Raw genomic sequence first — 26,268 nt, 5'->3', positions numbered from 1 at the left:
TCTTGACAAGCGCGCACAAATTCAATTTGATATCTTCATTTAGAAACATTTTTAAGTTCTTACCGTATGCCTGTTCATTTCTGTTACATGACGTCTATGATCTGTTTTGCGAGTGTCAAACACAAAGCTCATAACATTCAATAAATTTGATGATATAGTTTTGATTTTCCAAAACAAGATTTGGCTAGATCTCTCAACCATAAGATTATTATACATACCATTATGTCAAACTTTAGATCTATATGTTAAAATTATGTGATTCTCTGAAAGCGATCTATTATAACAAAAGGTGTCAGGAGGTGCATATTTCAATACTTGAAAGACAAGATTCGCATATATAAATTTAAATTTTAAATAAGAAAGGCCTCATTGTTTGTTTATATTTTTGATAAACAAATAATAAAAAAAAACTACATAAATAGAACCGTCACTTCACTTGTTTCCTTCATACTCTCATCTTCTCTCTCTCTCTCTCCCTCTCTCTCTCTCTTTTTTTCCGGCGTAACTTGTCTGTGATCCTAAACTCCATAAACTGTTTCATTGATTAGTATCTTCAGTATCTATAACTCTTACTACTTTTGAATTGATATTCAAACAAAAAAAATATGTCAGGAAGAAGATCACGTTCGAGACAATCCTCAGGGATCTCAGAAGATCAGATCAACGATCTCATTATCAAGTTGCAGCAGCTTCTTCCTGAACTTAGGAACAGTCGTCGCTCCGACAAGGCAAGTTAAATCTATGTTTTAACTAGCTACAACATGTTTGTATATATGGCATGAAAATGATGATGTACACATGCATATATTGACAGGTTTCAGCATCGAGAGTGTTACAAGAGACGTGCAACTACATAAGGAATCTGCATAGAGAGGTTGACGATCTAAGTGAGAGACTATCTGAGTTACTCGCAAACACAGACACTGCTCAAGCTGCTTTAATCAGAAGCTTACTTACCCAATAATTTCTATCTTCTTCTTTATTACTATAATAATAATAGTACGGATTTGATTTTTCTATATATGATCTTTATAAATGTTTCATGATACAAGTTCGTCACTTCTGCTTCGGTCATAAATATTCGCTTGTTTCCTATATAGAACCTTGCCTATTTTCAGTTACTTTGTTTGTCTCTTTTTATAGTTCTGTTAGGGTTTGTTCACCCAAAGACTTAGCTATGTTTATTTTGTAGCCTTCCTTTATTGTTGTCTTTAGTAATTTAAAACATGTCATAACCAGATATCTTACATGAAAAAAACGATAACCTTGTACCATTTACATATCGCTTAACAATTCCATGTTATATATAGCTAGTTAAAGAAGAAACCTTACAAAAAAAGAAGAAGAAACTTTACAAATCTTAGAAAATAACAATAAGTTCTTATTTGTGTTTCAAAAAAAAAAAACAATAAGTTCTTATTTGGACACTATCAAGGGATTAAATTGATACATCCAGAAATTTAAGAGAGAGAGAGTACCGAAAGTGATTTTGATTCATTCTCAAACTGTCCAAGAACATATCTCCACTAGCTAGTTTTGGTGTTGGCGACATATCTCGTCGAGGGCCATACGAACCTTTTGAGAAAAGAAAATATATAAGGAACCATAATATGAGTTTTATGGGCTTCAAAAAGATGAAAATAATAATTTCAAAACTGCTATCATTGATTATTATATTACTATATACACAAACTATAAAGTAATTAATTATTTTGTGACAGAGGATCGATGAAACTGCCATTTCCACTTATAAAACATCTTGAAGGAATGCTCTAAATAAACATCTTGAAGGATTGGAGGATTCTGATTATGGGAGTATGGGGTGATTTGACCCTATGCACTCAAAAGAAGCACAAAAAGCTGCAAATATGATGCCACAACCTAATTTCGGTTTTGTCACTCTTGTTTATGTTTTACTATTGTAGCTTTTTCCCTTCCCACAACATACTTATTTCTTAAGAAGATCTTTTCAAACTACATTACATATATGATAAAACAAAAAATGGCATATGAGAGAATATCTACTATTTTGTAGTATTTGTATCAAGTTTAAAAATACTCTTGTTAAAATTGTTTATACATGCAGTGACGGAACCAGTTCACCAGAATATAAAGTTTAAACTTAAAATCATGGCAGGAATTAGAAAAGATTTGAACACTTATTCATAAAATTTTCAAAAATCAATAAAAAAATAGTTCCAATAATTCATGCTGGGCACCTGCTCCTATTCCCATCTCTCTACCTCCTCCACTGTATACATGGCTGTAGCCCATACGCATTTTTAGTGAGGGATCACATGAAATACAATTTATCAGTGGACAGTTTTCAAAAAAATACCATCAAAGTAAAACCTCATGAAAGATAGTACTGCACCACCATTATATAGATAAATTCTTGGGTTCGCTCTCTAAGATGAATTTGCAGGTTCAACAACCAATAAGATTTAGTTATTTTAGATTTAATATTTTTCAAAAAAAGGAAAAAAAATAATAAGAATTTTATAAATTATATTATGTTTTAAAAATAAATAAAAATAGTAGTAATTACCAAAAATTGTTTTTTAATATTGTTAACGCCGTCATCAAAACACTAAAGCATAAATCTTAAACCTTAAATCATAAACATTAAAAATTAAATTTTAATAACATTAAACCCTAACAGTACGAAACTAGTGAGAGTGACGTAATAGTATGGTAAAACTGTATTGTTTTGCACCACTAACTAACTAATTCAGTTCTTTAATAAAAAAATGTATAATTTTTTTCGTCGGCAAAAAAGAAAGTAGATAATGTAGTAAAATATTTTAAAACAAAACAAGATTAATAAAAAGTCATGGGAAGAGTCGGTCTATCAATGTATATGCCTACTGGTAGCTTTGAAAATTTTTTGTTTGCAAAACTGACTGTTTTTCTCTGCATTACTAACTGAATTCTTGTTACTCTAGGAGGTTCCAATGTACATACTCGAGGGGTATGATTTAATGAAACTAAGGACCAATTCATTTATTCTTGTTACTCTAGGAGGTTCCAATGTACATACTCGAGGGGTATGATTTTGCATGAAACTAAGGACCAATTCATTTACAGAGACTTCAAAGTAGCAAATATTCTTCTTAATTCAGGATTCTTCTTAATTCAGACTTCAAAGCAGCAAATACTCTCAGACTTTGGACTGGCCAGAGAAGGGCCAAACACACGTGACAACCGAAGTCATCGGTACATATGATTACGTCGCTTCTGAATATCTAGCAACAGGTATCTCCTTATTTCTTGACTCATGGATTCAATGTACAAATAAACACGTATATAACATGTAAATTTCTAAAACACGTTGGCTTGCTCTGTTCTGCGCCAGGTCATCTAACAACGTCTAGAGCTTCGATGTACAACGAAATGCGAAATGCAACGGAATAACGTACGTCGTCCACAACCAGATTTGGTTCCCTCTTGCAAATGCTTTCCGAGACATCAACCGACAAGTGATCAACACTCTCCACGTCCGTAAGCATCGGAAGTGTTGGGATTCGAGACTACGTCAGAGACTACCTCAGAAACTACGCCAGCGAATACTTCAGGGACTTCATCAGTCAAGATTTGGTGATGAAAATCAAACAAGATCGCATAACTTAAATCAAGACAAGAATGTTATATTAGGAAAATGAAATATCACTTTACTGAAGGTGATAGGTTCCTGGAAATATTAATTCTCATGGAGTTATGGAAATTGCAAGTATTTTGGAATATTTCCTAATAGGTTTATGGAAAGAGGCGAATGCCCTAATCCAACTAGGTTAATGTAATAAACTCCTACTATATAAGAGGAGCTCGTGTGCATTCTTCTCTATAACCTGGCATGGTCCAAAAGGTCCAGATGTGACCAAGCAAGCTGACTTGTGGCTTGTGAGAGAGAGAGAGAGATGTGCTATGTCTTTGTACTGGCATGGTCCAAAAGGTCCAGATGTGACCAAGCAAGCTGACTTGTGGCTTGTGAGAGAGAGAGAGAGAGGTGCTATGTCTTTGTATTTGAGATTATAGTGAATTGCCTCATTGCCAGGCCCCAGAGACGTAACTACATATAGGTGAACCCTGGGATATCAATTTCTTGTGTCTATCTTCTATAATTCCGTGTTCTTCTTCTGTTCTCTATAGATCTACAAACTCATATTTTCTAACGTACTACGACAAGTACATCAGAGAGTGCTTCGGCGAGTTTGTGTGGTGAATTTTCCCCACAGGAAGCTCTTCAATGATATCTTGGGCCCTTGAATTCGTTGACCTGCTCTGTAATTTATTTTCAGGCTTATTTTGTCAATTTGAGTGATCTGTTAATGTCTCCTTGTTTTTTTCGTTTTTTTTGCCAAGGAGCCTCTTTATTAGGTAGCTTTATGTAACATTTTCTTCATTTTAAATGAAATTAACATGCTTAGAAAAAGAAAAAAAAAAGAAGAAGAGATTCCTCTGGACTCTGGACGTAGAGGGGCGAAACCTTACATGTGAGACCAGCTTTTATGATGTTTTTTTTGGCTTCACAATTCATCTGAGAGGTCAATGTTGGACCATCGATGGATTCGATGCCTGAAGTTTTGTCTCTTACGGTTTCTCAAACACACCAGGGCTAAAGTCAAAGAAATTTTTTTACTGTGTTTTGCGAGTTTTTTTTTTTTTTTTTTGCTAAAACTGTGTGTTTACGAGTTATACTCAGATTTTCTTTGACAAGTCACATTTTTTTAGTTATGTATCAAGAACTATATCAAAAATGAGTAAGTTGTTGTAAAAGTTATCGTATGCTAAAATATGAGTGTTTTTTTATATTAAGAGTGTTATTAACTAGTCAGGTATTGATATATGGTAATCTTATCTAATCTATTCAAATAGAGTCTTCTTATCAATTGTTGTTATTAAAATAGATCCTACTAATCATTGTTATACAATATATTTTACAAAATCTAACCAAGAACAAAGTTACTCTTATTAAATCAAATATTTCTTCTCTTACATAAATAATGGACAAGATTTCTTGTTTCACAATTAACAATGGACTCATCATTCTTCTTCCACAATTAAGAATATAACAAATGCAAAAGCTACATTTAACAGTACGTATATTTACAATTTAAAATCATTTACATGTGACTTTTATTAATCGGTCATATCTTCATGTGAAAGAGGAAATCTTATGGTTACTGTTCTTACTTGGTTCAAGGATAGTCAAACCATAAAAATTATAAACAATTCAAATTTATTTACATTTTAGTATAACATAAAAGAACTTACTGCATTAAAAAACACTTATATTTGTTAATGTAAAGAGAGTACTTACTAATCACATGCTTACGATTTTTTTACATTAATACGATACTAAATTAATTTTATTTATTTATTCAATTCGTACATCATTTTTGATAATTACAGTTTGTATTAAGCATTATTTCATTAATGTTTTCACAAAGTATAGTATATATATTTTATTTTATAAAAAATCATGAAAAATAATTTAAATATCTGGAATCTGCTACAATATATTATCTTTGATTAAAAAAAATTCACAATTGTAGCTTCTAAATTATACAATCTAATGTATAAACAGAAAAATTCAACTAATTAATTTTAGTTTTCTGGAATATTCATCCTAGATATTCTCAACTTTATCTGAAAAATATCTCTCAATAAAAAGTTAAAAATTAAAAACAAAAAACACATACTAAATATTTATTATTTTTTAATGTTATATAACTAAAAATAAACTATTGAGTGATTTCTAAGATTTATTTACTAATAATGAATACGTGTACATATAATTTTCAAAAAAAAATTATAATACGTAAGATTTTTGTGATTGTTCTGGACCGTCATTTTTGTGAAGTATAAACTTTTTTTATTACTAAATTAATAAACTTATAATCAATGAGGAAAACAGACATATAAAGACGGCCATGATCTATAATAAAGTTTTATCCTTACGTTACATCTTGGATTGTAAATAATACATATTGATAATATTCAGTTATTGGCTACTAATTATGTATAATCATGATCACTGATCTGTATGTGCATATATATGTATATGAACATGTACATGCACATATATGTGTATAGTACATATACAAGCAGCACTACTTTTTACTCAAAAGTGATTGGATGCATGTATGATATATGCAGGAAGAGACGAAAAGAGAAGTCTAATCCAAACCTAAACGCCCCTATAATTACCACTAATCAACATTAATCATATTTATCTCGTAACTCCAAATTTAACAGTGCAATCAATTAGCCGTCACCCCACGTCCTCCTAATAGATCCATCATCACTTCATTTCTCTTCTCCACTCTCTCTCTGTATATAAATCGTTTCTCCTTCATGCAGCTATACAACACAACCTCCTCTCTATCTCTCTCGCTGCTCTCTACAATGGCTGATCATAAACTCAAGGAAGAGAGGCCCTTCTCATTTCTAACATATTCACCATCCTTTGATGATCACATGTCAGTTTCATAAGCTCTTTTTAGCTTAATTTGTTATATGTTTTCTTGTAATGTAATCTCTCGCATGTGTATTATCTGTTAATTTGCAAACGCAGCTCGTTAACCTTTCCTTCATTTGAATGGGAAGAAGAACTTCTTCCTCTCCACAACAACTTTGTTTCTCAATCTTTTCATTTGCCTACAATTACTCTGCCTTTACCTGACCTTGAATCCTTGTCTCAAGGTATAGTGTAACGTTTTCATAGTTGTTATATATATTTAAACACGGAGAGATCTCATAGGTTTTGCTTTGTCTTGAAGATGTGCTCAATACATACAGCTCTACAGAGCAGAACAGAGGAGAAGGTGACTTGGAGAAGAATACTAAGAAGAGGAAACTCAACATAGAAGAACATAGCGTAGGAATCATCAGCGATATCACTACCTACACAAACTTTCCAGGTTCGAAGGCATTGTCGAAGGAGACAATCTCTCGCTACTTCTATGTGCCAATAACTCAGGCAGCCATGGAGCTTGACGTTGGTTTAACTCTTCTGAAAAGAAGATGTCGTGAACTTGGTTTCCGTCGATGGCCTCATCGCAAACTCATGAGCTTACTAGCTCTGATTAATAACGTCAAGGTAATAAAGTTTATTAAATTGTATCTTTAGTAATGTGAGTGATTCTATTTAAAATTAATTGTGATTAGGAGCGGCAGAAGATGGATGGGGGAGAGAATACTGGAATATTCAAGAACGCAGTAGAGATACTCGAGGACGAGAGGAGGAGGATCGAAGAGAATCCAGATTTGGAGTTTACAGACAAGACAAAGAGGCTGAGACAAGCTTGTTTCAAGGCTACACACAAGATGAAGAAGAAGAAGAGAAGTCTCAAGTCAGAGATGTCTATTATACCCTCTAGTTCAAGCAGCGGCTCAGTGGTAAGTGAAGAGGAGTCAGTTATTGAAGGTATAGAGAGCGATGATGAAGAAGTGAAGTATCTCTTGTGTGGTTTCACAAGTGAGTTTAGTGGTTTGTGATAATCTTAAGTTTTTGGATTTTTTTAAAAGCCACTGATCATTCGATAAAACGAAACATAAATAAGAAACTGATATTTTTAAGGGGTAGACATTAAGCTTAAACATTCAGCTTCTCAATCTCTCTCCTTAGAGCATTAGCTCTAAACACACTCCCAATGGTGTTCACAGCCAACTTCAAATCCTCCAAAGGACTACCCGGTGCGACCCTCTTGTACAGATAGCTATCAAACGTCATCTTCTGAACGTACTCATCTCCACACATCTCCACAAACGCTTCTCTAGCCGGATTGGATCTGTAAAACACTTTCTGCAACACATCAAGCACCCTGTACGTAGGCAAGTACGTCTTGTCCCATTTCTCCAAGTACTTCCTCAAATCACTTTCATCAATCATCTTCTTACCTGTTGCAAAACAAAACAATAAACACTTAAACACGCTAACACAGAGAGAGAGAGAGAGAGAGAGAGAGAGAGAGACGAGAAGGTTGTGGTTTTTTTGTTTTTTTTTACCGTTCTGTGAACCTTCAACGATGGCTTCAGCACACATCCTTCCACTCTTTGCAGCGAAGTAGATCCCTTCGCCGGAGCATTTAGTCACGTACCCTGCAGCATCACCAACAAGAGCGACGCGCTTGGAGAGCCTGCGCGGTCTCGGGTGTTCAGGAATAGGGTGAGCCTCCACGCGGATGATCTTGCCTCCTAGAATCTTGTCCTTGGCTCTGTTTCTTGTCGCGAGCTGGAACTTCTTGATGTCACCTTTGTGCGTAACAGTGCCTGTCCCGACAGCCACGTGGTCGCATTTAGGGAACACCCATCCGTAAAAGTCCGGCGACACGTCATCACCGACGTACATCTCAGCTAGATCCTCGTAGTACGTCATCTTATCATCTGGGATTCTGATTCTCTCCTGAAAGTTTCAAACTTTTCAGACATTCAGTTCCGTAAGAACAAGATTAGGCAAAAAAAAAAAAAAAAAAAAAAAGAACAAGATTAGGCATGGAAAAAAAAAAAACGGCATGGGAGTCCCTTTATAGGTTCGGTTCCAGTTTGATTTTTTTCCGGTTTTTCCGGTTTAAATTTGGTTCGGTTATTTTAATTTTTTTTGTTAGGGTAATAATGTTATAAACCAACTAATATCTGATAAAATTTTAGGTCAAACCGGTTTCGGTTTTTAGGATAATTTGAATAAATACAGTATGTGGGAAATCAGTTTTCAGATTAAATACAGGTAATTTGGATTAAAAAATATTCTGATAAATCAGGTTTTTTTAGCATACTTCGGTTTATAATTACTACTTCGTAACATATTTGGTTCTAATTTTTGGTTTTCTGTTTCTCAGAGAGGTAGGAACCAACAGTTCGGATAATTGTTAATTTTGGTTCGGTTTTTGATTCTGTTTTTCTTTTGTTCGGTTTGGTTTTCGGTTCTCTATGACCAGACCGTTGATTCTCATCAAACCATGTAAAAGGGAAAGACTTCGAACCTGAAAAGCGATGGCATAGTCGTAATCTCCAGCACCGATAGACTTGGCAACTCTAGAGTTAGCTCCGTCAGCTCCGATAACGGCGTCAACCTCCATCGTCTTCTTCTGTCCCGTAGCTCCCGTCTTCCCATCATACTCCGTGTAATGCAACACGTACGGCGAGTCCCACTCCTCGGGAAGATCCATCTTGAGAAAGAGACCGTTGATAACAGTAGCTCCACTCTTCTCCGCTCTCTCCCTCAGGTACTGGTCAAGAACCTCCCTCCTCACCATCCCTATGTACTCGTGCTCCTTGAGCGTGCGGCCGATGTCGACGGCGATGTTGGACGGAGAGATCATCTTCATCTTCGTCACCCTCCTGTCGATGATGTCCAGCGGCAGGTTGAACTCTCCGACCATGCAGAGAGGGATCGCGCCGCCGCAGGGCTTGCAGTTGTCCATCTTCCGCTCGATGAGGATCGTCTCGACGCCTCCCTGGGCGAGAGTCTCGGCGGCGGCTCCTCCCGCCGGGCCTCCGCCGATGACGGCGACGCGGAGGGTGCGGTTGGCGAGCTTGGGGCTGGCTCTTGACGCGGTTACTCTGAGGGAGGTCCGTCGATGGGGGAGAGAGAGTGAGGATGGAACATGGGAGACGAGAGTTATCTGGTCCGTTGGGGACTGGCGAAGTCCGGTGAAGGATTTGAGTGCAAACGACGACATTGTTGTTGTACTACAGTGAAGAACACTGAACAGGAGATGGAGTGTGTGTTGTGCTGTGTTCTTCTCTCTTCCTCAAGTTTGTGAGTTTTGGTTTTTGGTTAAATGTATTTTTGTTTTAGTGGATTAGATATCGTCTGAGATTTCCGAGGTGTATGTACCGTTAGATTGAATTATAGACGGTGGTGATGAGAGATGTGGATAGAGTTACGGGTTTGGGGTGTTTTCTTTCTTTTATCCGTGGCTCCCATTTTGTGGAGCAAACGGCTGCGTTTTGGCCACGTTGGATAGTAATGTAACTATTGTGTCCTCTTGTGATGTCTCTTCATTCATAGGCATGGTATTGGCCACGTAGGATAGTAATGTAACTATTTTGTCGTCTTGTGGTGTCTTTCATGGGCATTGGCAAGTATCCGTAGGATTTTAAATTTTTAGGTTCTTTCATGCGCATGGCAAGTATCCGACCGTAGGACTTAGGTTCATACATTTATGATTTATGGGTTCAAAAGTCTATTCCAAGTAATTTTTTCACAGTACAATTAGAGAGAGAAGGAAACTTAGCGCTTTATTTCATTTTTATTTTACTTTAGAGTATGTTTGACATTTTCTTTTTCTCTGCTTACTCAGTTTTGGTTAGAAAACAACTTAAACTTTACTGCAATGGCCATAAATTTTCAACGGTTCAATATCCACTTTTTGTTATTTACCAGACTACCACTGAATGATCTGATTGTCTTCGAGCCCGAGTATTTTCTTCGGTCCATTGGGCTTACTTGTGCCCGTGATTCATTTTGTAATGGGAAAATATGAACCCTTTTTCAATCGTAGCTTAACAAAAAGATTTGATTTCATGCGTGCCGATGAAGGTACCTCCAACGCTCCTTCTTCACTTCCAGCACCGGATCTTGCTCCTCTTTCGACGATAACTAGCTGATCGATGTCTTAATTATACGTAATGATTGTCAGTTTCTGTTGATCACGTTGTGGAGTTTCGTTTCTCCTTACCTTTAAATACCTTTTTGTTTGGTGAAATAATGGTTCATTTTCTGTAATGGGTTCATCATATGTTGTATCGGTTCATTCCAGAATGTGTCTTATAATAGTAAGATATCATCATGTTCAGAGCCGTGCCTGATACCAAGCAGGTGAAGCATTGGCTTCGGGGCCGACAAGTGATATTTAATTTAGGGGCCAATTGTTAACAATGTTTCTCATTAGTTCTGTTGGTAAAACGTAAATATAGTATATTGCAAGGTCTTGGGTTCGAACAGCTTGGATGTAATTTCTAATATTTTTTATGTTTTACTAAATCACGGGCCAAAAAAAATTTGTTCAGTATCTCTCCACCAAAACAAAAACAATACTTAAATGTGTTAACAAAAATTTGTTCAGTATCTCTCCACCAAAACAAAAACAATTGTTAACAATGTTTCCCATGATTCATGTTTAAGGTGGTTGTTGTGTCCTCCACTGTCTCAGTATCTCTCCACCAAAACAAAAACAATACTTAAATGTGGACAATATAAAGTACATAATAGGTTAATTAACAAAAACAGGGGCATATTTAAAAGGTGAAAAACAGAGCAAAACCCTTTTGTGTCTTTCAGTAGATGACCTTATGTTAGCTAAGTTTGGTGTGGGATTGTTTTAAAAAAAATTGAGTTAAAAGTAGCTTTTCAGACAGGGGTTTCATAAAGCTTGAGACTTTAAAAAAGTATCAGACATCTTCATATAGTCTTTTAGATTAAGATTCCATCATGTTAAATCTTGATGGATATCATATATAGAGTGTAATTATTACAGTTTCAAAGGTGCTCTAAGTTACAAGAAATTGGATTTGGAATTAGCAATCAGGACAGTATGGTCGAGTGTGGCGGCTGTTAGCACCTGATCCTGGATAATCGTTGATCTCTACAACATTCATCAACCTCCGTGTCCGTGTTCTTATCCTAGGATCGATTTCATTTCGTCTCTAACGGAAACAATTATAGACAAAAAAAAGCAAGAACAAGTTTCAAAATACAGAAGATATTCCATCTTTGCTCACATTGTATGCGTGTGTGTGTGTGTGTATAAGGACTAGATTCTTACCAGGTAACTAATCTTATTCAGTTGTTGTCCCTTGGTGTCACAGTCTATCGGTTTATCAGTTCCTGCAGTAAGCTATAAATGTAAGAAAAGAAACAGAATAAGAAGAATAAACTTGAGGAGAGAATGAGATATAGAAGTATTACGGACTTGCAATGACTTGGACAGGCTTCAATGCAATCACAAGAGACAGCACAGCTAAAACCAAGAATATTTGATGTTGAAAGGGTTGTCTTCTCGCCATCTAATTTCTTTTAAAGACAGGTTATGTGTTCTGTTTCTTCAAGCAAAGGTTTGTCTGATTTATATAGCAATAACAACTCTGTGTGCTCATCTCCAGGATCAGGATTTATCGTGGATGAAGATATAGATATTTAAAGTAGAGCTGGATTGTGGAGTTCTTTTGATCTCTACCGTTGATTGTGGAAATAAGCCTTTTGTGTTGGAGACATCACATGAGGCACATCAAAATTAAACACTTTTTTTAAGTACTAAGTGTTGTATTATATAATCCGCGCACACTGACATACAAATATATACAAAACAGCTGAATATCAATTTTAACACGACTAAAACCAAAAGAAATATAAAGATGATACTCTGAAAAGTCCCACTTCAGTATTCTATGACACTCAATAACCTGAGCTTGAAGAAACCGCTACTTGGTTAGTCTGGAGGAACCATCAATAGTTTTGATCTATGCGGAAAAATAAAGGTCTACAATATCAGGAATAATAATTACAGTGTTTACTGAATTTTATAGTTATAAAAGATTCATCAAGAACTTGTGTATGCTGCTATTAACATTTAGACCAGAAAAAAAAACTTGTGTATGCTAACATTATGATCCAGTTTCTTCTTCAAGGCATGTACAATCGGCAGATGTTACAGCTCAATATGTTTCAAAAATCAACAGATCTTATTATAAAGAAAGAGGTATACTATACAGTGAGATTTTACCGCAAGTCTCTCCAGTTTCCTGTGATGTTCAAAATACAGTGAGAGACATCATTGCTTACATAAGCATTATACCTTTTTGTCCTTTCCACAAGAGTCAACTGAGTAAAATTGGCTATAAAGTATTTGGGCCTTTAAATTTTGAGTTTCCCCAATGGGTGATTCATATCTTCTTTTCAGCCCAGTGAAACTTCTTCTTTTTTGACCTAATTTTCGCCGCCGCCGCAGCAGCTTTTCTATTTAATACCCAACACGTCTCGTCAGAGACAGAACATAGTTTCCTCTCTTCTCGTGTAGCTCTAGTCTTGTACTTCTAGTATTTCTTTATAACCTCCGTAAACCTCTGTATAGGTTATAGGTAATTGTAAAGATTTGATCTTTGTCTGGGTTTTATTTGTAGTTTTGAATGCCGGTGATGGTATTAAATATACTTTGAGGGCTAAGTCCCTAGGAAAAAAGAAACAACTCTGAGGCATTATTTATTTAATCTGTTTATTCTTGTTAGATATTTTCCTCTGCGTCAGCTTAGTGTTGTATTAGAGGATAGTATTCTTGTTTACGTAGATTATTGTTGAATATGATGCTTTGCTCTTGTTTGGTTTTCTAGTGTTTTATGGGTTGTATTGTGCAAGTGACGATAAAAAGACAGGGACATCAGATTCTCCTTAGGGAGAAGTAGAATGATGATGAATGTCTAAATGGGAATCTCTCTGATGCACATACCCAAAATCTAAAATATGTTTTTTTGAAGCTTTCTTAATTGTGCCGATGATGTATATCTATTGATGTGTTTTCATCAGATTTTTATAGTGATGAATATAATCACAATTGTCACTACCTCTGAGGCACATTCTCTTTTCGTTTTGTATCTGATTTATTAGGCCTAGTAATTGCATCTAAGAACGGAGATATGAAGTGTTTTGTTTTGTTGCTACCTAACATTTAGTTCGGCTAAGGCCCTCTTTGTTTAGATTTTGTTCTTGGTAAATGGTAATGGATGCAGGTTGCTCTCATACTTTTTCTTCAACGCGATGCTGTCTAGAGTTGTAGGGGTGTGTGCTCCCTTGATGCTTGAAGTTGAGACGAGCTCTTTCAAGCTCCTCAGAACTTTATTCGATTAAGCTCCGTAGAAGACGAGTTCTCATTCAAATTAACAAGTGTACCATTATTCGATTTTAGTAAAAATAGATACTTGTGTTAGATTTTAATAAAAATACACGATTCAAGAATCATGAACAACTTATTATAATAAGCGTGCTTTTGAAATCAGATCTTAAGAAAGAAATTAACAATAACAATCTTTGGTGCCGTTCTTGGCTTTGAGATATACATAACCGACAACAAAAATCGAAAAAAAGAGTTTCATTTTCAATCTTCTATACCCCAACAACCCAAGCTTTCTTAGAATTTGAAACAGACGAAACCCACATTTGATAAACAAAGACAGGTTCTCATTCTATGGTGCTGTTCCAACAGACTCAAGACCCTCTGTTCTGCTTCTCACGATCCTATGAAACACTTCTCTCACTTTCCTCTCAAACGGATCCAAACCATTCTTCAAAGCTTCTTGAAGCTGCCCCAATTCCTCAACCCTCTCCCTCACCCCAATCTCCTTCTCTTCCGACAAGGGAAACTGAACAGAATCAACCAACTCCCCCATCAACCTCGAGCTCCTCTCGATCTGATTAATCTCCTTCAACAACCCGCAACTATTCCTCCTCTCCCTCTTCCTCGACTCCTCGATGATCCTATCGTGCAACGACATCAAAGACCCTCCCCACTGAAAACTCCTAGGCACATTAAAATGCACCTGAAGCCCTCTATCCTGACAAGGAATAGCCGCCACAAGGGCCCACATCACAAACAGCAAAACCGAACCCATCGTATAGACAGGAACCGCCAAACCCCCCGTCGCCGTCACGTCCCCCGCCCGAGGCGGAGCCAAACCGCTCCCCAACGCTTGCAGCTGCTTCGAAGCCGACCACGACCTCGACACGCTCCACGACAGCGACCTGAAATGCCCGATCGTCCTATGATGAGGATGCTCCTTGTTCCGACCGAACGAACGGTTACGATGCTGCGAAGAGACAGAGCCCGAGGAGGAAGAAGCTTCCTTGTCGTCCAGCATCCCGATCGCCAGCTCGACGAGCGTCTTCTTCGCGCGGCGGAACTGACCTTCGCCGAGAGGCCTCTTCCCGTCGAAAGCGCAGACCACCATCTCGATCAGCTTCTGCCACTGGCGGATCCGCTCGACGCCGTCGCGGATCGCGTTGCAGACGTCGAGGGCCTTGACGCTCCTGTCGAAATACTCCGCTATCATCCGCTCCGCCGGAGGGCTGATCGCGGCGCGGTGGTTTCCGGAGACGACGACGGCGGAGCGGAACTCCTCCTGGCACGAGAGGAACGAGTCGAGGAGCTTCCCGACCCATTCGAGGGAGAGAAGGTCCTCGGAGGTAGATGCGTTGAGGTCGGCGAACCTCTCGGAGACTTTTCTCTGGAACGAGTCCAGCTCGGCCTCCATCTGAGTCGACTCGGCGGTGGTTGACGATTCGGCGACCGAGTGGACCGAGTCGCGGCGTAGGTTCAGTAGCGTCCTCCCGAATGATCTCTGGTACTCCGTTGCTGGCATCCTCTCACAGATGAAATGCGATTATTGATTGTTCAAAAAATTCTCATAAAAATCCAATTTCTTGATTTAGAGCATAATTAGAGAGAGTGATGATGATGATGGAGAAAATAAAGAACCCTAACGAGGAAGAGAAGGGGTTTTTATATTGAGTATTATTTCCTCGGTTATATTTGGAAATATTCTTTTTATTTATTTTTAGGAGTGTTACTTTTATTTTTAATTAATGCTATTTATTTCACGTTCCAACGAAAGATATCTTTTCTGTCTATTTATATACTATTTTTTTCTTTTTTTGCATTGTTACTCGTCTTAAACACGTAGCTAACACGTCAACTAGAGAATTATTATTAATTAATTATTTTATGGTGGGGGGTTGATAAACTGATCTCAGCCGTTGGATTTAGTACCTGCGCAGACATATGGGTTTAAGACATGACAGCACGTGAAGGATGTTGTAAGGGATGACACGTGGCGAAATGTGAGTTGGGGAAGTGTGACGGAGACGACGTCAAGATAACAGCTCATGCTTAGTTGGCGCGTCTTTGGAGAAACGACTTGGTCCCGTTTGATTCGATTCTTGCAACTGGTTCGATTTGCTTTCGTGTTAAATGTTCTATTTCTTTATCTTATTTTTCGCTTTGCTTGCTTGATAACCTATCACAATTAATCAAGAACCAGATCTGAACTGGTAAAACAAATCTTGATTTGATCTTTTTAGTTTTTAAAAAACCAAACTAGTAAAATAAAACTTTTTTTTTTCTAATATGCGAACGAATACACTAATACTTGAATATGATGTTCATAAAAGAATGTTAGTTTAGAAAAGGATATAATCAAAAAAGCTGAAAACCATGTTTGACCCAATCTTTTTAAGTTTTGAATGATGGCTTTTTGCATCTAATTAATAGAAGACGTGAGATGTACACTACATTAGTTATACATTTAAATAATTTGTAAAATACGCAAAATATATGATACCAGATATTCTTCTGTCTATTTTGTAAAATCCTCAACATCTGGAAATAATAAAAATTCAGTGGATTATACTATGATACTACTAGAATTTTGGAAGTATAGCACGTGTGGATTTCAAGTTCCAAGAGACATCAAACGAAGAAAAAATTGATTATCAATAGGAAATGACAGACAAACTCCTCTTTTAAATTTTGACTAATTCTTGAAATACGCAGTAAGTTGTCAAGGACCCGATATAGTTGGTGCATTCTGCGTAGTTCGCGCTGGTCAAATAAGTTGCAGTATTTTCAATTTCAGGTTTCATTACGATATTTTAGTACTCCTACCTGCAAGAAATACAAGGGTTAATCTCTTCCTTTTTCATTTAGAGGTAGAAATGATATTTTGGATAATGGAATATACGAAGAATTTTTGTTAGTTTAAAGTCGCATTTGCAATTGATTATTTTTAATTGATGGAAATGGTTTCTAAACTACAAAAATTACGAATTTTGATAAGTTATTTGAAATATATTAAGACTTTATAAAGAAGTTTACTCAGTATAAAAATCATTTATGTACCAAAAAATACATAATTAAAAATAGATAGTATAGCACAAAGTGTCGAAAACAACTATTTTTTGTAGATCATTGGAAATTACTATTGTGATTTACGAAGTCAGTATAAATATGTTTAAGTTAATGACAGAAAAAATACTACTAACTGACAATGGTCTGGACCAAAAAACTGTCAAACACCTAGCAGAAATCATATAATCTAGAACGTACCTAGACACATAGTTAATGTATACCAGAATCAATTTTAAATAATTAAAACATCAAATAAAGTCTCTCAATGTTGAGTTTAGCTTCTCTTTTACCTTTTCCTAGGTGATATAAATATTATTGCTTATTATATAAAGTTTGTTTCTTCAAAGTTACTAATTAACATGATCGCGACACGTGTCATTAAATTTTTTAAGATTGCGACATGTGTTAATCTATATTATAATTAAAAATATATATTAAGATAATAACAAAAACAAATTTTGCTAAAAAAGTAATCTATACTATTATTTATAAAGTGATTTTGCTTATTTGTCATGTTCTCCATGATTTTAGCTAATTTTGCTTATTTGTCATATTTTTATTAAGTTTAAGCTAGTCATCATTGATGTATTATTTGTTTTGAGCTGAGTCACTAAATCATTAATTTAAAATAATAGTTTTGAAGAATATTCTATATAAATAAAAACAAATTTTATGTTATTAATATTAAATTTATATGTTATATTAGATTTTTTTATTTGTCATATTTTTATTAAGTTTTAGACTTTTAGATAGGTTACTAATTTATTATTAGTTTCTAACTATTCACTAATTTATTTTAATGATATAAAGTTTATATGTTATATGCTATACTAAATAACTGATTACAAAATAATATTTTAGAATTATCAAAAAAAGATAATTCTTCTATATATATTCTTTTTGTGCTTATCTGAAAACAATATCTATACTATTATTTATGAAGTGATTTTGCTTATTTGTCATGTTCTCCATGATTTTAGCTAATTTTGCTTACTTGTCAAATTTTTATTAAGTTTAAGCTAATTATCATTGATGTATTATTTGTTTTGAGCTGAGTCACTAAATCATTAATTTAAAATAATAGTCTTGATGAATATTCTATATAAATCAAAATGAATTTTATTTTATTAATATTAAATTTATATGTTATATTAGCTTTTTTATTTGTCATATTTTTTAAGTTTTAGACTTCTAGATATGTTACTAATTTATTATTAGTTTCTAACTATTCACTAATTTATTTTAATGATATAAAGTTTATATGTTATATGCTATATTAAGTAACTGATTACAAAATAATATTTTAGAATTATAAGAAAAAGATAATTCTTCTATATATATTCTTTTTTGTGCTTATCTGAAAACAATATTTTATTATAAAATTTTTAAAAAAATTAAGATACAAAACAATTTATTATTAAATATTAGTCAACCAAAAATATAAATATATTTTCTAAACTATATCTAAGATATGAGTGCTTTAAAAAAACTTAACACAACAATAAGTATATATTTTGATTAAAAGTAATTGACATATATAAATATTTTGATGTTTGATTTAACTATTTAAAAACATAAATAATAATTTATTATGCTGGTTTTAGATTAATAAGACATAAACTAATAATTATTTATAAGAAATTTATGCCCGCATGTGCGGGCAAAACACCTAGTTGTAAGTAAATCTAATAGTAATTTTCCATTTTAAAATCCTAAACAAAACATAGTTGCAAATAATTATTTGATAGTAATTTTCTTATTAATATTTTTAAAGAGGTTAAAATTTATAATGATATAAAATATATATACTAAGATAACCAAAAACGAACACAATTACTATCAAATAATATTTTGTAATTATTTTTTGTTTAGGATTTAAAAAGAAAAAAAATACTATTAGATAATAGTTATAATAATTTTTAACAAAAATTGTTTTGTTATTATCTTTGTATATAACTTTTAATTATGAGCTAGATTCACACATGTCACAATCTTAAATTTATATTTGCCATGTGTCGCGAACATATTAGTTACAAAGATTTGAATAACTGAAAATTGGCATTAATGAACCTTTTACATTTTTGGTTTAGTAATAATTTTTTTTAAATCGTTTTTAAGTGACAAATTTTTTTGGTTATGACCTTTTAAATTAGGATTTGAATAAAGAAAAATTAGCATTATTTAATATTTCTTTACAGCTGTTTTTTATTTCTTTCATAGTTATTTTTTACTTTTTTTTTACTTTTACTTTTTTAAATCATTTTTATATGTAAATATTTTTTTGGTTTAATCTTTAAAAAATATAAGATTGATTTTATTTACTTATATGTATTTTAACATATGTCACAATCTTAAAATTATAATTGCCATGTGTCGCGATTGTGTTAATTAGTAATTTTAATCTAGGTATATATATATGTCTATTTGTAACCACAAATTGAATTAAACAAATCAACTATAAACCATTAAACATTATTGCATGTCCATCCAAACCAAACTTATAAATATCAAACTCAATTGTACAAGACCACGAGTATACGAAAAATTTAAAGATTTGGTCGTCGCCTGAAAGATCTGTTGAGATATAAAACACTAATAAGAGACCGAGATTGAAGGATGTGGTCCATGATTTGGAAGGCAACGGTCACGCTATCTTGAAGTAGATAGCTGCATGACCCATCGATGGGTTCACACATCACAAACTCCATATCATTTTGCACATCTGTTATTATATTATAGGTCTCATAATGAAAAATACTATTGAGTTGATGGGATGTGGGGATGGCACTTGTACCTAATTTCGTCGTCTACTTTGGTTATAGTATTGTTTATGATAAGTATAGATCTAGAGCCTTGGGTTATATATAATAGCCAACTATTGGATCGGAGGCGAGTTTGGGCATACCAATTCCTACCGACTCGTATCTTATGGTTTCATTTAAGTTAGTCCCCACTGTGTCCACCTATGTGTCCGGATGCGTCTCTGATGTCCATTGGTGTTAGCTTGTCTAATTTTTTCATATCTACTAGGTGATTCTCCCGTGCTTATACACGGGAATAAATATTTATAAATAAATACTTTACTTTATTTGTTTATATGTTTTAAGTAATCTTTTATTTGTATGTATAAAAAATTGTATTAAATATCTTTATGTTTTAAGTATGATATTTTGTATTATTTCAACTTTTTATTTTTATTTATTTTGAGTTGTATATAGACGGTTAAATTAATGATGATTTTTCTCATTAGGTTAAAATTATCGTATTAGTAGATAATTCAGTTTATCCTCTTATATTTGTAAATATATTTCATAAAATTTTGTATAATTTGATATATCTTATTTTAGAAAAATAAAAAAGTAAATCAGATATTCATTAATAAACATAACTTGTAAAATATTGAAAATTTATTCACGTATATGATTAATATATGCAAATAGATACGTCATAATAATTGGTTGATTTAGTTGTTCATATTTTGATTGATATCATTACTTGCATTTGGTATATTGGGCTATATCATTTTTTAATCATAATGTTTTGGTTATAATTAGACTAAAATAAAACGATTTTGCTAATTACATTATTTTTAGTTTACCTTAGGTTCATAAATATATTATGTATAATTTATATATGTTTTTGATAAAATATATAAGTCTATATTTTAAAATTTGATAGATAATTTATATATGTTTATGTATAATCAATCTTTTATATTCTAGAAATATTATTATCTTATAGAAAAATGTCTAAATTCTTTTATTAATATTATAAATTTTCTTTTTCTTATAAATATTTTAATACAAATTTGATTTAACTGAACATTAAAATTAAGATAAAAATAATTTTTTTTATTTTGAATTATATTTAAGAATGTGCATGTATATATTTAAAATTATAATCTTAGGTAGATTTTCCTATCTATTTATTTTAATTAAATATATTAAATCAATATGTAAAATTGCTTTATTGTCAAAAATTAAAATTAAAAAATATTTTGTAAAATCTGTAGATATATATAAGAAACTAATGATTTTACGATTTAATTTGATTTTATGATTTATTTATTTTTTATAATTTTCTAAAAATATGTATATATTTTTGAAATATTTTTAATTTAAATGATAATCCGAAATTTGAAATGCCATAATTGAATATATTTACTTTAATGATGATTTATGAGTTATTATCATGTTTTAAAAAAGTCCAAAAATATAAATCGACAATAAATGTAATATATGAGTTATTACCATATTTTAAAAATTTTACCAAAAATATAAATTAACATTAAATATAATTTTTCATGTCATATTAATCTTTAAAACATGTCATCAATTTTAGTAGCCATGTCACAATTATTAATTTAGGTGTTTTCCTGCACCATGTGTAGTGATGAATTTTTTGAAAGTTAAATTTTATATTTTAAAATGTAATTTATTAATATTATATATTTTATTACTTTTACCAATAATTAATATAAATACCATTAATTAAGCATAAAATTAAGAGAAACTATTTTTTATTTTAAATTATATTTAAGAATATATATGTATATTTATAAAGTTAAAATCTTAGATAAAAAATTTTATTTATTTCATTTGGTTAAATATATTAAATCAACTTGTACTAAATTACTAAAAATCATATAAAATTGTATAGTTATCAAAAATTAAAACTAAATAATATTTACATAATTTGTAGATATCTAAAAGAAACTAATGATATTACGATTTTTTTTTTTAATTTAGAAAATTTAGAAACTTTTAGATAATACAATTTTTATAATTATAAAAGTAAACTTATATAATATTTCGAAATTCTAAATGTCATATTTGAATATATTTATTTTAGTGATGATTTATGAGTTATTACCATATTCTACAAAGTTTACAAAAATATAAATCAATACTAAATGTAATATATGAGTTATTGCCATATTTTAAAAAAAAATTCCTAAAATATATAGGGGAATTTTCAAAAATACCACTTTTAAGGTACCACTATTCATCTTTACCACCACTAAATACACATTTTCAAAAATACCTTATTTATTAAAAGGTTAAAGGTTCTTATATTTTTGTTTTTATATGCTTTTCAAAATTCTAATTATAAACTCTAAATCCTAAACCTCCAACTCTAAACCCTAAACCCTAAATCCTCAACAATAAACCCTAAAGCCTAAACTATATACCCTAAATTCAATACTCTAAACCCTAAACCCTAAAACCTCAATTATAAACCTTAAATCATCAATTATAAACCTTAAATCTTCAACTCTAAACCCTAAACTATATACCCTAAACCCTAAAACATCAAATCTAAACCCTAAATCTTAAACCTTCAAATCTAAACTCTTCATTGAAAGTGGTGGTAAAAGTGGTTAGTGTAAACATGAAAAGTGGTACTATGAAAATGGTATTTTTGGTAATTTCTCAAATATATATCAGCATTAAATGTAATTGTCCATGTCATATTTAACTATATGACATATCATCAATTTTAATAGTCACGTCACAATTTTTTTGTGTGAAAACGATTGTAAAGAAGATATGTGGCAAATCACTTCTCAAATATAGACTAGGGGATTTAGTTCACATAAGATAATTGCGATTTTTTGTTTGTTTTTCGATATTGTTTAGCTTGTAATTTTGTAAAAGATTAGAAATAATATACTTATTTGAGTAATTTTTTTCATTTTACCCAACTTCTGAAGGTTGACTTTTATAACCTCACATCACTCCTCTACTAATTACTGAAATATCCTCAAAAACTCTACGTTCAAGAACGCAACCGCAAAATCCCATTACTTGGTCAACGACGATCGTTAACCCTTTGCGAGCGCATGTTAGCAACCGTATGAGCACATGTTAGCACACTTTCAAAAAAAGTCTTCTCCTTTCTTCTCCCTGCCCTGTTTTTCCTTCCGACAATAACATAGAAAGCTGTCCGAAACCTTAAAAAATCATGAGCAACCGCAACGGTTTACTCGATCTAGAGAAGCATTTCGCCTTCTACGGAGCTTATCACAACAACCACGTGAACATAATCATCCACACACTATTCGTATGGCCTAACGTCTTCGCCACCCTACTTTGCCTCTACTGTACGCAACCGATTCTTGATCCATCTCAATTAGGGTTCATCGAAGCGTTGACCTTCGACAGTGCCCTACGCTTGGACATTGGTTTTATTCTCACTGTGATCTATGCTGTCTTCTACATATGTTTGGATAAGAAGTCTGGAGTTTTAGCTGCTCTGTTATGTTTCTCTTGCTGGATCGGCTCCAGCTTTCTCGCAGCTCGTCTAGGACATTCCTTGACCTTGAAGGTAAGGGCTCTTCATCCAGTTATTTGTATGGAAAGTATTTCATCTTTGTTCGTGTGAAAATAAATCGATTGATTTTGATTCTAGTGTTTCTCTCTGGTTAGTGTTGGTTCTTGTACTAATATCTATATTAGGTCGCTAGGCCCGTTCCACTGGCTATAAAATGTTTCATGATCAGTTTATTTTAATTTCTGATAAATAAGCCCTTTCAAGATTGAGGCCAATGGACCTGTAATTAGATGGAGATTGTTCTTTCAAGATTCTCTTAATTATATTTATGATTCTAGAGAGCTATATGCATCACTTGGTTTAAGACAAAGCTGCAGTTTTTTTTTCTGAGACGCATCTACAACTTGACTGCATTTGATCAATGCAGGATGCAATGTATTATGGTTGTAGTTGAAGTTCCTATCTTTATATTTTAATATCTGACTCGCTTTCTCAGGTTGGAGTAGCTTCTCAGCTCCTATGCTGGACCGGTCAGTTCCTCGGTCACGGCTTGTTTGAGGTACAAAAAAAAAATAACATTGTTCTTAGAACACACTTACTTTGTGGTTCTCACCTCTGCAGAACTTTTAACTAAAAAGGTCATAATCTATTCGACAGAAACGAGCTCCTGCGCTTCTAGACAATCTAGTCCAAGCTTTTCTGATGGGTCCTTTCTTCGTGTTGCTCGAGGTTTAATGTTTTTCTTCACCTTTCTTCCCTTCTTTCATGTTTCATGTAAAGTTAGACAATGGGATTGAACGAGAAAAATGCAGGTGATGCAGTCTGGTTTTGGATACGAGCCATACCCTGGATTTAAAGCACGCGTTGACTGCAGGATAGAGAATGATATCAAGGAATGGAGAGAAGAGAAACAGAACAAGAAGAAGCTCATGTAAGCTCTCATAGATATACAGAACAAAAGGGTTTCACAGTGGTTGTTAAAGAAAGCAAATGATGTGTAGACTCATATGAGGCCCAAGCCCATTAAACAATATTGTATTGTAAGTCATCGTGTGACTCGTTTAAAGATCTCTTTACATGACTATTATGTTGTATACAAAATCGAATCTTCCACGTCGATGAAGTGTGTCACGAGACATTTGAGAAGAAATAGAAATCGGAATAAATTCATCATTACACAAGAAGCGTGACTGTCCGAATAGTACGAAGGGACGTATATAGCTTTGATCTTATTTGTGATTCCTCTGCCCTTTTTCAACAACAGTGAAAAAGTTATATAAAGTAAAATCGAAAAGAATTATAAGAAAAAACATTATTATTGCGCTTAAAAAGGACAAAAAATATTTAAGGGACCAAAATTTAAAAATTGTGAAGGATGTGTATCTGGTGTTCAAAAAAAAAGAAGGATGTGTATCTCGTGACAAAAAAAAGTGAAGGATGTGTATCATACATATGTACAACTGTCATTTTTAAGTTTTTAACACACATCCCGCAGTAGGTAGAGGAAGCAAAGAAGAAGAAATGATTAGTATTCCCACCTCTGTCTACACATAAAACAGAGCTTCGATCATAAAATTTTGATACACTTTTCCTTCTTTGCATCACATGTCACATCATCTACATTAGCTAAAAGTTACTGTAGTTTTAGCAAAAAAAAAAAAAAAAAAAGTTACTGTAGATGATAATGACAAATGAATTATAGAATAAAAATGTAAAATAAAATAAATAAAATGATGATAATATTATAAATTAATTATATTTATTACTCATCCAAATATAGTAATTTATTTAGCCTCAGATTGTTTACTATAAAATTGATAAAATGATAAGTTCTTTTATCCAAATGAATGATAATTTTATTTGAAATAAAGAAATCAATTCGAATTACAATTAAATTTATTTGGTATTTCCAAATCCAAATAATTTTTTCTATTTTAGTTCGATTCAGTTTTAGTTAATTCGGTTTTACAGGATTGAACACTTTTTCTAATTCAGAGAGATATATTCTTTTAGATTGAATTACTTTAACTGCTTTGGAGAATGTATGAGTTTTTGAACAGTGAAAAAAATACAATCACACTCTTTGTTTTGGACGGCAACATTTAGGGATCAGAGGATCTAAAATTTTCTTCTTCTTTTTACAGCTGCCTAGTATTTTCTGCGAACGAATTAACTTTCGGTTTCATGTGTCATACATGTCCATCTTTAAAAGGTACTAATATATACACTATAAAGTCCACGCATTTATTACTCTTCTTCTCTCTTATCTCTTGTCGAAGATGCAGACAGAATTCAATTGTTATAACTATTTTTACTAGTAACATATAATTCCACAGAGAAAAATGAAACCGGAGGATGAAATTGTGTTGGAGCCTGATGGCTCTCTCAGCTTGACAAGAGGTGGAAGAGAGACTAAACCTCCTATCAAATACCAAGATATGGAATGGAAGACAGCTGAGGAAGAGGGAAGCGTGGCCGTGGCCGTGGTTCTCATCATTAGCTATTGTCTCTTATTGTATTGATGGTTATTCTAGTATTTTTCTTTGTTGTTTCATAGGTTGGGATTCATTTCATTTTATTAAAACTTTATCCAACTATAAGACATTTAGTCTTATCATGTAATAGTTTATGTTTTTAATTGAAAGCTTTTAGTAAAAAAAAAAAAAAATGAAACCGGGAAAAAGTATAATAACTACATAGTAGAAAATAGGGTAATGGACCAGCGACGCGGAAGACAGTCCCACGATGATAAAATTGCTACACTCGTTAGAAATATTGTCCATAATTGGCATGTTATATAACTGGAAACTGTTTTGAGTACTAACAAAACAAATGCCCTTCAGATAGTCGATTATTAAAGCAAGAAACAGTGAACTTGTGTGGTCAATAAGCAACGCACATGTCCCCTTTAACAACTATTATTTCGTGTTTATAGCTGTCAATCTCGATCAAACAATTATCATTTACTTTTGTGACCTAAATAGTCTTAGATTTCCATTATTAACCAGGATACTATAGCAGGCTGACCACCAGAAAATAATAGAGATTCTACTATATCTAATACTAGATTTTGACCCGCGCTTTTGAAGTGCGGAAT

General features: G+C 33.0%; 6 protein-coding genes and 3 non-coding genes across 10 annotated transcripts; 6 read left to right on the top strand and 3 right to left on the bottom strand.

The window, feature by feature from the left end:
* The first annotated feature begins 465 nt into the window (after positions 1–465).
* On the top strand, positions 466–1,242 carry LOC108816602 (transcription factor PRE3). The gene is made up of 2 exons (XM_018589168.2): positions 466–728; positions 815–1,242. Exons 1-2 carry the CDS (start codon positions 606–608, stop codon positions 962–964), a joined length of 273 nt encoding a protein of 90 aa, XP_018444670.1. The 5' UTR covers positions 466–605; the 3' UTR covers positions 965–1,242.
* Positions 1,243–6,408: 5,166 nt separating this feature from the next.
* On the top strand, positions 6,409–7,534 carry LOC108818450 (protein RKD2). Its single transcript, XM_018591422.2, has 4 exons — positions 6,409–6,482; positions 6,578–6,705; positions 6,783–7,102; positions 7,171–7,534. Exons 1-4 carry the CDS (start codon positions 6,409–6,411, stop codon positions 7,498–7,500), a joined length of 852 nt encoding a protein of 283 aa, XP_018446924.1. The 3' UTR covers positions 7,501–7,534.
* LOC108818449 (geranylgeranyl diphosphate reductase, chloroplastic) lies at positions 7,494–9,774 on the bottom strand. Its single transcript, XM_018591421.2, has 3 exons — positions 8,985–9,774; positions 8,011–8,407; positions 7,494–7,902 (listed from the first exon to the last, which is right to left on the bottom strand). The coding sequence occupies exons 1-3, from the start codon at positions 9,681–9,683 to the stop codon at positions 7,598–7,600; spliced, it is 1,401 nt and encodes a 466-aa protein (XP_018446923.1). The 5' UTR covers positions 9,684–9,774; the 3' UTR covers positions 7,494–7,597.
* A 1,664-nt stretch (positions 9,775–11,438) lies between these two features.
* LOC108816400 (uncharacterized) lies at positions 11,439–12,124 on the bottom strand. Its single transcript, XM_018588974.2, has 3 exons — positions 11,919–12,124; positions 11,772–11,833; positions 11,439–11,652 (listed from the first exon to the last, which is right to left on the bottom strand). Exons 1-3 carry the CDS (start codon positions 12,010–12,012, stop codon positions 11,524–11,526), a joined length of 285 nt encoding a protein of 94 aa, XP_018444476.2. The 5' UTR covers positions 12,013–12,124; the 3' UTR covers positions 11,439–11,523.
* A 1,004-nt stretch (positions 12,125–13,128) lies between these two features.
* Positions 13,129–13,204, top strand: LOC130498216 (small nucleolar RNA Z267). The gene has a single exon (XR_008937137.1). It is a non-coding gene; the product is annotated as a small nucleolar RNA Z267 (small nucleolar RNA).
* A 145-nt stretch (positions 13,205–13,349) lies between these two features.
* On the top strand, positions 13,350–13,445 carry LOC130498219 (small nucleolar RNA R44/J54/Z268 family). The gene has a single exon (XR_008937140.1). It is a non-coding gene; the product is annotated as a small nucleolar RNA R44/J54/Z268 family (small nucleolar RNA).
* Positions 13,446–13,530: 85 nt separating this feature from the next.
* Positions 13,531–13,641, top strand: LOC130498235 (small nucleolar RNA snoR17). The gene has a single exon (XR_008937156.1). It is a non-coding gene; the product is annotated as a small nucleolar RNA snoR17 (small nucleolar RNA).
* A 311-nt stretch (positions 13,642–13,952) lies between these two features.
* LOC108818255 (protein ROH1) lies at positions 13,953–15,544 on the bottom strand. The gene has a single exon (XM_018591163.2). It carries the CDS (start codon positions 15,352–15,354, stop codon positions 14,182–14,184), a length of 1,173 nt encoding a protein of 390 aa, XP_018446665.2. The 5' UTR covers positions 15,355–15,544; the 3' UTR covers positions 13,953–14,181.
* Positions 15,545–22,711: 7,167 nt separating this feature from the next.
* On the top strand, positions 22,712–24,255 carry LOC108836062 (2-hydroxy-palmitic acid dioxygenase MPO1). Of its 2 annotated transcripts, none has more exons than XM_018609270.2 (4): positions 22,712–23,225; positions 23,668–23,730; positions 23,829–23,900; positions 23,993–24,255. In XM_018609270.2, the coding sequence occupies exons 1-4, from the start codon at positions 22,863–22,865 to the stop codon at positions 24,104–24,106; spliced, it is 612 nt and encodes a 203-aa protein (XP_018464772.2). In that variant the 5' UTR covers positions 22,712–22,862; the 3' UTR covers positions 24,107–24,255. The 2 variants fall into 2 exon arrangements, with proteins under 2 accessions (XP_018464772.2, XP_018464773.2); XM_018609271.2 differs by having other exon boundaries at positions 22,718–23,225; positions 23,984–24,255.
* Positions 24,256–26,268: the final 2,013 nt, after the last annotated feature.

Source organism: Raphanus sativus, chromosome 7, assembly GCF_000801105.2.
Source record: "Raphanus sativus cultivar WK10039 chromosome 7, ASM80110v3, whole genome shotgun sequence".
Classification (NCBI taxonomy): Eukaryota; Viridiplantae; Streptophyta; class Magnoliopsida; order Brassicales; family Brassicaceae; genus Raphanus; species Raphanus sativus.
This window is presented reverse-complemented; position numbering and strand designations above follow the sequence as displayed.

Bases quoted from the DNA above. Each gene is read 5' to 3' on its own strand.
- LOC108836062 (XM_018609271.2), top strand. From the start codon at position 22,863: ATGAGCAACCGCAACGGTTTACTCGATCTAGAGAAGCATTTCGCCTTC. The intron at 23,226-23,667 runs GTAAGGGCTCTT...TCGCTTTCTCAG, and splicing joins GACATTCCTTGACCTTGAAG to GTTGGAGTAGCTTCTCAGCT. The intron at 23,901-23,983 runs GTTTAATGTTTT...AGAAAAATGCAG, and splicing joins CTTTCTTCGTGTTGCTCGAG to GTGATGCAGTCTGGTTTTGG.
- LOC108818450 (XM_018591422.2), top strand. From the start codon at position 6,409: ATGGCTGATCATAAACTCAAGGAAGAGAGGCCCTTCTCATTTCTAACA. The intron at 6,483-6,577 runs GTCAGTTTCATA...TTGCAAACGCAG, and splicing joins CCATCCTTTGATGATCACAT to CTCGTTAACCTTTCCTTCAT. The intron at 6,706-6,782 runs GTATAGTGTAAC...TTTGTCTTGAAG, and splicing joins CCTTGAATCCTTGTCTCAAG to ATGTGCTCAATACATACAGC.
- LOC108816602 (XM_018589168.2), top strand. From the start codon at position 606: ATGTCAGGAAGAAGATCACGTTCGAGACAATCCTCAGGGATCTCAGAA. The intron at 729-814 runs GCAAGTTAAATC...ATATATTGACAG, and splicing joins ACAGTCGTCGCTCCGACAAG to GTTTCAGCATCGAGAGTGTT.
- LOC108818255 (XM_018591163.2), bottom strand. From the start codon at position 15,354: ATGCCAGCAACGGAGTACCAGAGATCATTCGGGAGGACGCTACTGAAC.
- LOC108816400 (XM_018588974.2), bottom strand. From the start codon at position 12,012: ATGGCGAGAAGACAACCCTTTCAACATCAAATATTCTTGGTTTTAGCT. The intron at 11,834-11,918 runs GTCCGTAATACT...AGCTTACTGCAG, and splicing joins GCCTGTCCAAGTCATTGCAA to GAACTGATAAACCGATAGAC. The intron at 11,653-11,771 runs GTAAGAATCTAG...TGTTTCCGTTAG, and splicing joins TGAATAAGATTAGTTACCTG to AGACGAAATGAAATCGATCC.
- LOC108818449 (XM_018591421.2), bottom strand. From the start codon at position 9,683: ATGTCGTCGTTTGCACTCAAATCCTTCACCGGACTTCGCCAGTCCCCA. The intron at 8,408-8,984 runs GTTCGAAGTCTT...TGAAACTTTCAG, and splicing joins ACTATGCCATCGCTTTTCAG to GAGAGAATCAGAATCCCAGA. The intron at 7,903-8,010 runs GTAAAAAAAAAC...GTTTTGCAACAG, and splicing joins CGTTGAAGGTTCACAGAACG to GTAAGAAGATGATTGATGAA.